General features: G+C 38.2%; 1 protein-coding gene across 5 annotated transcripts in view; it reads left to right on the top strand.

The window, feature by feature from the left end:
• kif21b (kinesin family member 21B) overlaps window positions 1–11,243 on the top strand; it is a 74,368-nt gene extending 63,125 nt beyond the window's left edge. For 4 of the 5 annotated variants that reach the window (XM_026242457.1, XM_026242460.1, XM_026242458.1 and 1 more), the window contains 8 exons: window positions 1,762–1,898; window positions 2,385–2,565; window positions 2,665–2,829; window positions 2,925–3,042; window positions 5,488–5,658; window positions 6,696–6,895; window positions 8,420–8,554; window positions 10,118–11,243. In XM_026242457.1, coding sequence (XP_026098242.1) covers window positions 1,762–1,898; window positions 2,385–2,565; window positions 2,665–2,829; window positions 2,925–3,042; window positions 5,488–5,658; window positions 6,696–6,895; window positions 8,420–8,519 — 1,072 coding nt within the window. In that variant the 3' untranslated portion in view covers window positions 8,520–8,554; window positions 10,118–11,243. The remainder of the gene's footprint in view (window positions 1–1,761; window positions 1,899–2,384; window positions 2,566–2,664; window positions 2,830–2,924; window positions 3,043–5,487; window positions 5,659–6,695; window positions 6,896–8,419; window positions 8,555–10,117) is intronic. The other variant, XM_026242459.1, reaches the window with a different exon arrangement.
• Window positions 11,244–13,473: the final 2,230 nt, after the last annotated feature.

Below are 13,473 nucleotides of genomic sequence, written 5' to 3'. Positions count from 1 at the left end.
TTGTGGCTAAAATTTATATAAATTATGTTTTTTAGAAGTTTACCAATCATTTCACTAGATAAGACACTTATTCCTTGGTTGGGATCATGTAGAGCCCTTTAAAGTGGCATTGAAACCACAATTCGGACCTTCAACCCATTGGTCCCCAGTTGAAGTTCACTATGTGGAGAAAAATCCTGGATCATTTTCCTCAAAAACCTTAATTTGTTTTTGACTGAAGAAAGAAAGACATGAACTTCTTGGATGACATGGCAGGGACAAGTTTTACATCTGAAGTGAACTGATCCTTTAAATAATGTTACCTAGGTGCTTAAGGAGTTAGTTCACCCAAAAATGAAAATCCTGTCATTAATTACTCGCCCTCATGTCGTTCCATACCCATAAGACCTTCATTCATCTTCGGGACCCAAAATAAGATATTTTTGATGGAGTTTGAGAGCTCTCTGACCCTCCATAGACAGCGAGGATATTATCACGATCAATGCACGGGAACGTAGCAAGGATATCTGTAAAATAGTCCATGAGAATATTTTTTGTGCTTAATTAAAACAATAATGTCAGCAATTATTCAGCAATTCTTCTTCCCAATTTACCGTCTTCTACCATTTTGGAGAGAGACATTTCTGTCAGTTGCAGCATTTGGGGACTAGAGATAAATGTTACTTGAACCACACAAGAGTCGATCATGCTTCTGCAAAACATATGGAGGTTGAAGATGTCTTAAAATAGATCAATTTTCTGTGCCACCCTGCAAAGTCAGCAGTGACCAACTGAGCGGCTTTGAAATGCGGATTTAAGCTTCTAAACTAAAGTCCACATCTCACAGAGGACTTGGCTGCAGTTCGCATCAGTCGAACAGGCTTCCTTTCAAGTCTGCATTCGGCTTGGCTTTGCAGTCACATGTATCGGCTCCCCTGCTGCTTGGCAGTGGCACACTATGACGGCATAATTAGCACCTGCTCGATATATGGAGTCTGTTCCATTGTTTTCACTCATGTTCGTCTGCTTGGCTGATGGCCGTATCCTGTGTGACCTATGGAGTCCGGCGAGGAAGACGGAGTGGCAGCCTGTAAAACACAGCTGGAGTCTGATAAATCAAAATAAATATCAGCACATTGACAATGAACTCTAGGGAGAACGGCCGAAGCATTGGGGCCTGGATTGTACAAGGTACAACCACCGGAGCTCACAGAGGAGTGGACGTGAACAATTAAGTCTGCCCATTGAATCAATTCCACCTAGCAACTCCATTGGCTGAATTCAGTGCTCTATTCATTGCCTGATAAAGAAATTCTGCAAAATCTCTTTATGATGCATAATTTAAAAAAATTATGTTTTAATGGTAAATTACCAATTCTGTATATCATTATTTGGTTTTTCAGTTAGCATTAGCTTAGCATTGCATAGCATGTTAACTTAACCTGCACCCTAATTCTTGTAATCTACATATAAACACTGTGCAGTGGCTGCACAAACTTGACAATAACCTATAATCAGGTTAAGAGAATTGGACCTTCTTTCCCTTTCAGTTTTTATTTTTCTCTTTCTAATGTCCCTTTATCTGTTGTTCTTTCACACATTGATGCAAAAAATAGTTTTTATTTTTTATTTTTTCATCCATCCGCGTGGAACAGATGGCACACATTGTATTTGAACACAAACAAGCTTTATTGCGACATCCTTCTTTCCACCTACTCGACTAATCTCACAGACTTCCGTACTTCACAACTGTGTTTTAAAATGCTGCTTGTCTTTGTGCAGGGGTGTAATCACTCCCACAGGTGGGCTGAAGGGGGGCAGGACGGCCCCCCTACAGTGTGTGGCGATGGCCGAGGGACACACCAAACCTGTGCTTTGTCTGGATGCCACGGACGAGCTGCTATTTACTGGATCTAAAGGTAAAGTTTTTTTCCCCATTATTGACATGTGAAAGGAAAACATAAACACCCATAAGCACAAACACATGAGCCAATTTGAATTACATTTTCTCAAGGTCAAAAGCGCACTGCTATAATGAAGGCTAACAGTGGGCAGCTCAACAGAAATCTTGTGCAACTTTATATATTACACTCAGTGCTTCAGTTATTATTAATTTAAGCTGCCAGCATTGCATCCTTAAACCTTAAACATAAATGCATATTTTGCATTTGGAAAATTATGTTTTTGTGTTTATGCTGGAGGGGCTAGCAACCTTTTGGACATTTAGTACAGATTTTACCTTTAAGGACTTTTAATACATCGAAGGGACTGCATTTTTTAAACAAATTAATAAAAATAAAGTGCAAAATATACTTCAGTTTTTTTACTTTTGGTTCAAGGATGAGCATGGTTGGCATCATAAACATTATGAATAGTGTAGCATTTTTTTAATGCCTGGTATTCAGATCGAACCTGCAAGATGTGGAACCTGGTGACTGGACAGGAAATCGTGACGCTGAGAGGACATCCTAACAACGTTGTGTCTGTCAAATACTGCAGCTACTCTGGCCTGGTCTTCACAGTTTCCACCTCCTATATCAAAGTATGGGACATTCGGGATTCTGCCAAGTGCATCCGGACCTTCACGTGAGTAGAATTCAAGTTTCAATTAGCATTTAGCTGTTGCATCTGAATGCACCTAGTTTTTAGTTTAGCATGACATTTTATTTACTCCTCCATCTTTAGGTCATCAGGTCAGGTGGTCTCAGGCGATGCCTGTGCTGGTACAACCACTCGCACCATCACTACAGCCCAAGGCGAGTACCAGATCAACCAGATCGCCCTCAATCCCTCCGGATCTGTGCTGTATGCTGCTGCAGGCAACACTGTCCGCACTTGGGACCTTAACAGGTGCAGAATTCATTCCTAAGTCATTAGCATTTATTGATGAATTCAAAAACTTACCAAATTAATTGGCTGAATTCTGTTATATTCTTTGTGTGCAGAATGCAGGCCACTGGCAAGCTCACCGGACACATTGGGTCAGTCATGTGTCTTACAGTGGGTTACTCTGGAGGAGGCAAGGATCAAGTGATCACTGGATCCAAAGACCATTATGTGAAGGTGAGTTTTAACCATTTTAGTTCCCTTTTCATATAGGGCTTTTTTCTTCGTGTAGTCATCTAGGTCGATATAGGTTTGAAATGGAGTACTATGTTGTGTTTAAAATATTTGCATCAAAAGCAGTTAAATGGCCATTTTCTACCTTGTTTTAGACTATAGTTTGAACAATTGCAACATCTTCACATATGAAATGAGTATTAACCATGTGAAGCTGTTGAAATGATTAACTGGAAAAGGTCTGGAAAAGTGTGTACTAAATCAAATTTCCCCCTATTTAATCTCTAACAATATTCTGGATCCTTTTCTGTCTGGCTTCAGAGCTGAACACAGAACTGAATCTGCACTTTTGAGGGCAGTAAATTAACTCTTACTATCTGCAGACTCTGGTAACTGTACTATTCCTCGATTATTGGACTTAAGTGTGGCTTTTGATACTCTGGATCATCGTATCTTGTTAAAGAGATTGGACCTTGAAGTTGGCATTCGTGATGGTGCACTAGATTGGTTTGCATCATATCTTGCAAACAGGAATTTTTTGGTGGAAATTGGAGAATTTTCATAGAGCTCAGTTCCGTCACTTGTGGGATGCCCCAGGGCTCAATTCTGGGTCCAGTCTTATTTTCCTCATACTTACTCCCTCTTTTTTTCGGGACTCATTTTTGAGTCCCATAAAGTTTCAAATCAAATTTATGCCGATGACACTTAGCTCTATTTTCCATTAAAATCTGTATTCAGTTTCCTCTCTGCTAGCTTATTTAGAGGACATTAAGGCTTTGATGGAAAATCATTTCCTTCAATTAAATCAGAAGAAGACTGATGCTATAGAAGACTGAACATATTACACCTGTGTTATCATCACGTCATTGGCTACCTGTTCGATTCAGAGTTGATTTTAAGGTTTAATTATTTGTATTTAAATCACTTCATGATCTTGCCCCCTCATATATTTCAGACTTTCTCCACTCATATTCTCCAGTGAGAGCGCTCAGATCTTCCACTCAGATGATATTAAATGTTCCAAAATCTCGACTTAAATCCAAAGGTGACAGGACATTCTCAGTTCTTGGTCCTAAGCTCTGGAATAGATCTTTGTCTATTAGTCTTCCCCTACTTTTTTTTACATTTAACCCTTTGTAGTCGATTAACACGTATACGCGTTATGAGTCATTTTCTCCTGATAACTCCGAAAATAACTTAAATTACACTTTCAGTTTTAGTTGTACAGATAAGAGCAATACATCAATCGAATCTGTAAAGGGTCTACTTTTTTTGGATACAGACATAATAACAACAAAGCTTTGTGAACTTACAAAATAAAGATAACAAACAAGGTGTGCTGTCTGCAGCCTTTTTCTGTGCTGATATTCATTTACAAACACATCATTAAAATGAACTGTAACTCCGTGAATACTCAACGAAGAGACATGAGAGAGATATCTATAGAAAGCTTCACATGTCTACTTCTAAACTAAGTGCTGCCGTAAACAGATATTCTGTGATAAAGTAATCCATATGAAAACAACGCAATGTCCGTTTTCCACGTCTCCCTTCATTATATCTAATGTGACCACGCCCCCGCGCTGAACGCGCTATTCAGATTCAAACTGAAGCGCGCGGCTTGAATACGCCCATTCTCTTAAAACCTACTTTTTTTCTCAGGCATGTGTGCAATTTGATATTAACTATAAAAATTTATATTATTATTTTTTAGTCTTGAATATTGTTTAAATTGCATGATGTTTCCGGTCTTAATTTTATTACTCTTGTTTTGGTTTCTTTTAATATTATATTATTAGTCTTTAAATTGTATTGTACGAGGATGTATAAATAAAGGGCTATATAAATAAACTTGACCTTAACTATTTAAATTTTACTAAGTATGTAAAGTCTGGATTACAGTGCTATGTTTACAGTAGATTTACTCCATCAAAGGTTCCTTTTAGCACTATGTTTTGGCAGCACTGGACATTTTAGTTAGTTTTGTTCAGCGCTAACTCGCATACTCTGGTGAATGCTCTCATCCTAACCAATAAGTGCTGACACGATGTAAATTCGATTTTCATTATGCTGATTTGGTGATTGGCAGAAGTTTGGCAGAACTTGTGCTGAACTAAAGTAACAGCTTCAGTGATTATAAAGGGATGGCTCTTCGTTCACATTCTGTATATAATTTCTTTCACTGATTTACTGATTTTGAGCCAGAACAGCCAACCACAAGTCCTTACATATCAAAACAACCATAGAGCAGTATCGTGCCAATGCATTCATCTCTGTTGCATAATAAAAACCTGTAGAAGCAGAAAACAAGTTATTTTGTCAGCTTGGTTTCAATAATGGCTTTTTTGCACTAATAAGTAAGAGTTCTGAAACTTGCCACATGCTTTTATAGTACAATGATGTCTTATATGCCAAAATCATTGTCAATTCATGATCTCTTTAATGCAGATATTTGATGTTGCGGAGGGAACCCAGGGTAACATCGGACCAGCTCATAACTTCGAGCCCCCTCATTACGATGGGATTGAGTGCCTTGCTGTACATGGTGATGTACTGTTCAGTGGATCCCGAGACAATGGCATTAAGAAATGGGATCTGGGACAGCAGGAACTTATTCAGGTAAAAATAACTATTGCATTTAAGCATATTTGGTCTTATGTTAATGTGTGAGGTTATAATGTGACAACATAATTTACACACTGCTTGTAATGTATTAACTATTTATGGTTATAATATTAATTCTTATCCTCAATCATCATACTGTCAAAGCAATGAGCCTCATGTGGCAACCCCCCCCCCCCACCATTTCTTTTTTTTTATTAATTTGAATGAAAGATGTAGATTTCAGTTAGATATTTTGATAGAATTATTAATTTAAGGATCTAGAAAAAGAAAAACTTGGAAAGAACTTTGTGAATGATAAGCTGTATGTGCTTTAAAGAGTTTAAAGTGCATTAAAATTAAGACTGCTTACATGACTGACAGCGACAAAATTAAATGCAATATCCAATACTGAAAAATAATATATACACAGACAAATGATGTTTCAGAGGCTAATGACCCAGCATTTACCTATTGTTCCCTAGTCAATAGATGTAGGATGGGTTCATTTATCAGCACCAGTAGATGCCTTAATGTATTAAACATAGTAAAATCTTTATATTTGAAGTGACTGACAGCACACGCCACCTCTCGCCCTCAATAGGAGGACATTGAAATCCCAATGCAGTTACCAATGTGTAAGCAGTGGGTTTATCTAAACACACACTTTATGTGCCCTCTCCGATTGCACAACTGGGTAAATTTGCCAAGATAAAGTGCTTTGGTTGCTCTCTTTTATGAGAATTTTCGTCCACAGGCCCTTTGGCAGAATCAGCCACAGATGGTGGTAATAAAGTGAAATTTATCATGTGACATATACAGCTTCATAAATGTCCTTTTATGTTTTCGGTATTTTTTTTTTTTTTCACTTAAATTCAGGCTTGTTCGTTCAAGTCATTTGCTGTCGTCTTATTACTATTTTGTGTGTAGTAAAGTGTGTAGTAAAACTTCCACGCACTGTTTGTACTGCAGACGTTATTGACACCAAGAATGGTGTCGTTTGTAGAGCAGAGGTGAGTTAAAAATGCAATGTTACTTGTTTTTTTTTTTATCAGCAAATCCCAAATGCACACAAGGATTGGGTTTGTGCTCTGGCTTTTGTTCCCGGACGGCCCATGCTCCTCAGTGCCTGTAGGGGGGGAATGCTCAAGGTGTGGAACGTGGACAACTTCACACCCATCGGAGAGATTAAGGGCCATGACAGCCCTATCAATGCCATCTGTGCCAATTCCAAACAGATCTTTACTGCCTCCAGGTACGTGCATCAGGCAAGAGAGAGTGTTCAGAAAAATAATTATTTACTAGTGATGCACGATTCATGGAAAAAATCATTATTTTGGTTCTGTCGTTTTTTTTAATGAACTGGTTTGCAAATCAGACTGGACCGTTTGTTACAATCTGGTAAACAGAGCCAATTGCCAATATATAAAAATAATTAAAAGCTTACAGTTGCAATGAAATCGAAGTAGTGACATATCCTTTCTTCCATAATGTGAGGTAAATATAAATGTAAAAATCTGAGTGTAAAATTTAAGGAAAGATCTTGGTTCTATGCTTGGATTGTTGGTTGTACATTTATTTGTGGATTTACAAGAGAACTCAACGCACTGCAACACATGCAAATACAAAAAGCACCAGCAAATTAAGTAAAAAAAAAAAAAAAAAAAAAAAAAAACAATACTCATGACAGAAACACGCTGCAAATACTCATGACACAACCCAATACGGAAAGTCGCTGCAAATACTCATAACACAACCCAATACGGAAAGTCGCTGCAAATACTCATAACACAACCAAATGCGGAAACGCGCTGCAAATACTCATGACACAACCGAATACGGAAACGCGCTGCAAATACTCATGACACAACCGAATACGGAAACGCGCTGCAAATACTCATGACACAACCAAATACGGAAACACGCTGCAAATACTCGCGAAAACACCAAATACAGAAACGTACTCCAAGTAGCACAGACCACGATGGAAATGTGGACCCCAACAACCCTTATGAAAATGATCCATTATTTTATTGTAGTAAAAGTGTTTTTTGGTGTATTGATTACTATTCTACAAATACCATATGGCATGAACATTTATCTCAATTATGCTGGTAGTAAAAAGCTAAAATGAAACACATAAAAATGCACTAAAACACCAATTAATTTTAATCTGTGGTAATGAATGGCTTGATTCGTCAACTCAGACATTTATTTTAATATGTTAAAGCATTTAAATGTCACATAATGAGTGGAAGTAAATTATGATGTAAAAGAAAAGATGAATCGTTTGTTTGAACGAACCTGTTTGCAGTTTGAACTTCCCATCTCTAAATTTGGGGGAAAAGAAAACTTCACGGGTGCATTGGGAAAACAAGATAAAGAACATCTTTCATGTCCCACTGAAGAACAGTGTTTAACTATGGTAATTTTGAAATAATAATATAACCAGTTACTTAGTCCTCCAAAGGTTCTAAATGGGTCATCAGCTCAGTGAGTCTGTTATGACTTGCTTGTCTATTTCTGCGACTCGGTTCAGGCTCTTACTCTCTTGTGACGTCTTTTTCCAGACAGTAGACTACTTAGAAATGTTCAGTCAGACTAATATGTTTTTAAGACCTACTTTTGTACATTTTTAGCGGGTGCTTGTTTGTAGAACAGATGGTGCAGACAGGGGATTGTTTGACTGTTCTTCATTAATGTGCCTCTGTTCCTTCAACTCTCTCTGTCTCTCACTCTCATCCCTTCCCTTCGTGCTTGTGGGCGTTTATAACCACAGTGACTGTCGGGTGAAGTTGTGGAGTTATGTCCCTGGGCTCACGCCCTGTCTGCCCCGTCGGGTCCTGGCCATCAAGGGCCGGGCCACCAGCCTCCCCTGAGCCTCCACTAACCACCTCCTGCCTGGTTCCCTCTGGTACTGTCCTTTCTCTCTCTAATCTTCTTATGTCTCTCTGTTTGAGGATATTTTCCCCTTTTCCTTTCTGACAAGTGCTTAGCTGAAACTCTCTTAACAAGTGACAACATAGCATACTTAGCACATAAAAGTGGCCGTTTCAGCTGTTTCAGATTATCTGATGGATATTGCTCTTAAAAGTGGCAAGAATCTTCCAGAGCTTCAAGCTTTGATCTGATTGGCTGGCTGCTTCGAAACTTACGCAGGTTTAAGTGAGTCCAGGCTGCTGTAGTTTCTGGATAAGAGTTTCTAGTTTGGTGAGTGGATAAGAGTTTCTAGTTTATTCCAATAGAATAATTTATATGAGATCTTGTTGATCTTGCAGTAAAAATAATCTATGTAAAAGTCAACAAATAATCACTTTTGGAACCGATTAACTGAAATTGAAATTCTAATTCTCTTAAATGACATCTCAGTGCTATGAAGAGAGCAGGGGCATGTAAGGCTGTTCAGGCCATTTTCAATATTGTCGGTCAAACAGAAATCGATTCTGGCAGCTACTGGCAGTCAGTGCAGATACTTGAGCAAAGGCGTGACAGTTCCTGAAGGTTAAAGACAAGCCGAGCGCCGGCGTTTCGAATGCGCTGGAGGGGACGTGAGCTGCAGAAAGAAACTACACAGCTCAACTGTGTCATTTTGTTGCTGTCAGTTATTTCTCACACATTCAGTTGTCTATCATCCTATGTTCATCTTCCAGCTCTCTCATACTTTACACCAGTTTCGTTTCACAGGCCAACTTCTTTTCAGGTGTTTGATCCCACATAACTTTCCCCAAGTTTTTTCACTTCAGGCCAGTAAAAGAAAATAGTACTAATTAGACTCAATGCATAGTTTTTCTTCCCCATTTCGATGCCCTCAAGTGGCTCATCTTTTAGAGAGCAATAAAAACCTATTGCACCCTTAATTGCATTCAAGCACCAGTGGCGTAAATCTTTTTAATTGGTTCTAGTTAAGGTCTAGGAACCACAAGATACATCCTACCTCAGTGCCCTCCGAGACTTGGTGCTGTTTTACCAGGATCCAAGTGCTTTTCCAATGAGTGCTTTTAGCAAAACCTAGAAATTTGGGCCAAAACTTTTGTGAAACATTTTTCATATCCCATTAGCAATTTTCCTCTTGAGCAAACCACATTAAATTGTATATGATTAATGCTTGAAGAAGAGAAAAACATGGGGTTAGGAAACATTACTTCCTTGAAAATTCATTTTTTTCAGAGATGGAGTGTGTTAGTTGAGATTTAAGCATATGCTTCTTGTGAGCTGGTTCACACAGTGGGGTTTTGATTTTTATTGCGATAAAAAGGTGCATGCGCCTAATTGGTGAGAGGAGCGGGGACTGTAGCGGTTCGCTTTGTGAACTCCTGGTTTTGATGTCTGTGCCATGTCTTCAATGTGAGGAGCTACTGTGACGGTGTCTGAAGATTCAGACAACAGAGTGTGTCTGTCTTTCTGATTATCGGCCTTGTGCATCTCCTCCACCTCTCATTTTATGTCTCTTTTTGTTTTTGTTTCTCCCATCCCACAGTGACATGAGAGTAAAGATCTGGAATCCGAAGATGGGGAAGAAAAGGTGACGAACCTCCGTTTGGAACGATTGCCGTCAATGGAGCCTTTTTGGGCTGTCGGCTTAATTGGACACCATAGCTTTAGGTGTCTGAAATCGACCTTGGCGAAAGTCCATGGGTAAGCTGTCTCACTCCAGAAGGTGGGTTTCTTGGACCTGCCTTAAGGAGACGAGACACAACCCTTTGAACCGGAGTCACATCCGAGGAATATGATCCAATGATCATGAGAGTCTGAGAGAGGCTACTGCAGGTTTCTTTCGTCTGGATGTGCCATTTTGATGACGACGAAACTGTATTATCTGTGCATTGAAGGATCCTTCTGCACTTCCTGTCTAAACGGAAACATTGAGACAACTTCATCTGTAGGTGCTGCTTTTACTTCTGAATATTTATCACATCAAGATGGCATCACTTCAGAGTCACTTTTTTGTAATTACTAAAGAGCCATATGACTTTAGCTTTGATGTCGTATCAGAAACTGAATCCATTTTCTCAGTATCCTGAAGATTGGCACCTTTTGTGTTTACTGATATGAGCAGATAGAGAGTCGTCATCAATCCCAGTCCCAAGTTCCCTTGAAACATTGTGCAATAGTATGGACCACCACATTTTTCAATGCCTTGCTCTTCAGAGGGTTTCTCTGAACATTTCTAATAACTAATGGCTTCCTTAAACCCCCCTAAACCACAAACAAACACTGCTTCCTTTGCTTTTAAATTCATTCGCTCCATCCTGCTGTGAATTTAGTTTTCTACCTCAGGTTTAAAATTAGATTTGGTGAGTTAAACCTTCACTGATTCTGGTTTGTCTTCTGGATGTGTGGATAGAGGTCTCCGAAGCATAAAGCAGTATTCAGAGTCTGCTGAGTGGGCATTTTGAGAGTCTCATCAGAGGGATTGAGTTTGGTGATATTATCAGACAGTTTTAGGCAGAACTAGATGTTACCTCAGACTCAAGCATCTGATGGGTAGAGTATAAAAGATTCATTTTCATGTTGTTGGACGTAGTCCTGGTACGACAAAAACAATTTCAGACAATCTACTGCAATGTTGGATGAAATTTTGGTCACTTTGTTTTGCCCATTATTTATTTTTTCTATAAGGCTACCATATAACACTTTAAAATAGAAGTTTTAAAGAATTTGCACGGCATGCCTGGTCCAAGTTATCTATTATCTTTTTTTTTTTTTTTTTTTTTTTTTTTTTAAAGGAACAGTTCACCGAAGAATGAAAATTGTTCTTTACTCTACACCTTTTTCTTCAACAAAATAAGACGGTTAGTAGATTGTTGTAGCTGCTCTTTTTCATAAAATCAAGGTACATGGAGGAAGAGCACCATAAAAACAGTATATAAAAATCCCAATCAATCATTATCATAAATCGCAATCAATTATTATTATAAATCATCTGTTTCACCTCATTCTTATCTGTGTATATTCATAGCATGTCATTTCTCAAACAAATCTATCATTTGACTTAAAACAAAAAATCAGAATATAGTGAACAAGTATTTATTTTCTTATTCTTCGCACTTTTTGGAGCTTGCTTTTGCTCATACATGATCAATATGGAAAAGAGCAATTGGATCATTCTGCAAAATTTCTCCTTTTGTGTTCCAGTGAAGAAAGAAATTCATAGATGTTTGAGACAACATGAAGTTTAGTAAATTATTACATAATATTCTTTTTCGGATGATCTACCCCTTTAAGACCCCATGATAAGATGCTAAATGAACATCAGCCTCTGATGTTTCTCCACTATCACACTTTTGATCAAGCATCAAGCATGTTGAAGACAGCAGTGTTAAAGTAGGTCGAATTAGGCGTCGTGTTTTTCAGAGTTTCACTCCCTATTAAATGAAATAGGAAGCAGCCTCCTCTGATTTGGAGGATGCGGTGTGCCTGATGTGGGAGCGTGGGCATCGCGAGCTTGTCTTGCTAGAGAAAATTCAACTCTGTTTGTTTTTACACCATTAATCTTGCTCTGCCACACGCCACTCCCTTCTCAGGCTTTCCTAGATTTACAGTCTTTTTTAATGAAACCTATCTATCACTCTTAAATATTTTTTTGCGGCCCTTGGCAATGCACCAGCTGCATACATGAGCTACTGTAAGGAGGAAGCTCTTATTTCCAGACGACAGAGATGTGGTTTATCTGATGAACGACCCACAGCATGGATAATCCCACATCAAGTGCTGCAAGAGTGCAGCGGGATTCCCAAGCTACCAAAATAGATTTTTACCAAATTTATAAGTTACCCTTTTTTGATTGAATACGACGAGATGTGGCGAAGCTGCTGTCAGTCACAAAGCTTCTATACAGTGGTTATATATTTCTAAGGATGAGTCAAAATGCTGGAATCTTTTGCATAATGTAAAGCTCATATACATACATAAATATTCATAAGGAAGAAAGCAGTAGGGGATTCCTTAATCTTTAGGTTAATATATTCCTACCAGTGGTTCGCAGTGCATACACCTTTAGATTTGTCCATAGACAGAGAATCATTTAAGATTTTATTTGGGTTCATGTTTCTAGAATGTATTAACAATTTTTTTTTTTATAACCAAATCCATTTTTTCCCCTTTGAAACAGTAGTGAACTCGTAAAAGAAATGGGTCTTGGATCTTTTCTGTGAAGTCTTTTTAAAATAAGGCCAAATTTATTAAATAATGATCAGAGCATCTACTTCAAAGAACATTTGTTTTCAAAACTGTGAAAAATGCTGCTTTTATACCATCTTGCTCTTTTTCATGTGCGTTTGTGTGTTTTGTTCTTAGAGGGAGCTCAAAATATACAGCGTCAAACGTGTTGCCAAAGTTTGATTTAAATAATCACTTGCACATTTCTGTCATCTTACATAAACCCCCTTGGATCACTTTGCAAAATTGTAAGTTTATGCTGGAACGAAACAAACAACATTCCTCATTCGAAAAATGAGTTGCAGTGCAGTTGCATAATGCAACTATTGACAAATTATTTTCGGTACAATTTCTACAATTCTTTGTTTGTTTCAATGAATGAGGTTAAGAGCTCATTTGTTTTAACAGTATGCTCTTTTAATAATGCATACATATACGGGGTCAACCTTTTTTAATAAGTGCCCCTCATTAATGAGATTACGATGGACTGTGTGTCCTATAGCTCATTTCATTTTAGAAATGAAATAGCATTGTTTTCGATAGCATTTTTTTTACAATTGTAATATTATTGAGAAGAGAGCTCATGCTTGGTATTGCTAGGACTTAAAGACTGTGAAATTGGTTTGCAAATTCAGTTCCATAATAACACTGATAATTTCAGCGTCTCGGTTATTT

This window comes from Carassius auratus, unplaced genomic scaffold (genome assembly GCF_003368295.1).
Source record: "Carassius auratus strain Wakin unplaced genomic scaffold, ASM336829v1 scaf_tig00001591, whole genome shotgun sequence".
Taxonomy (NCBI): Eukaryota; Metazoa; Chordata; class Actinopteri; order Cypriniformes; family Cyprinidae; genus Carassius; species Carassius auratus.
The sequence above is the reverse complement of the archived record's forward strand: the minus strand, read 5'-3'. Positions and strand labels throughout refer to the sequence as shown.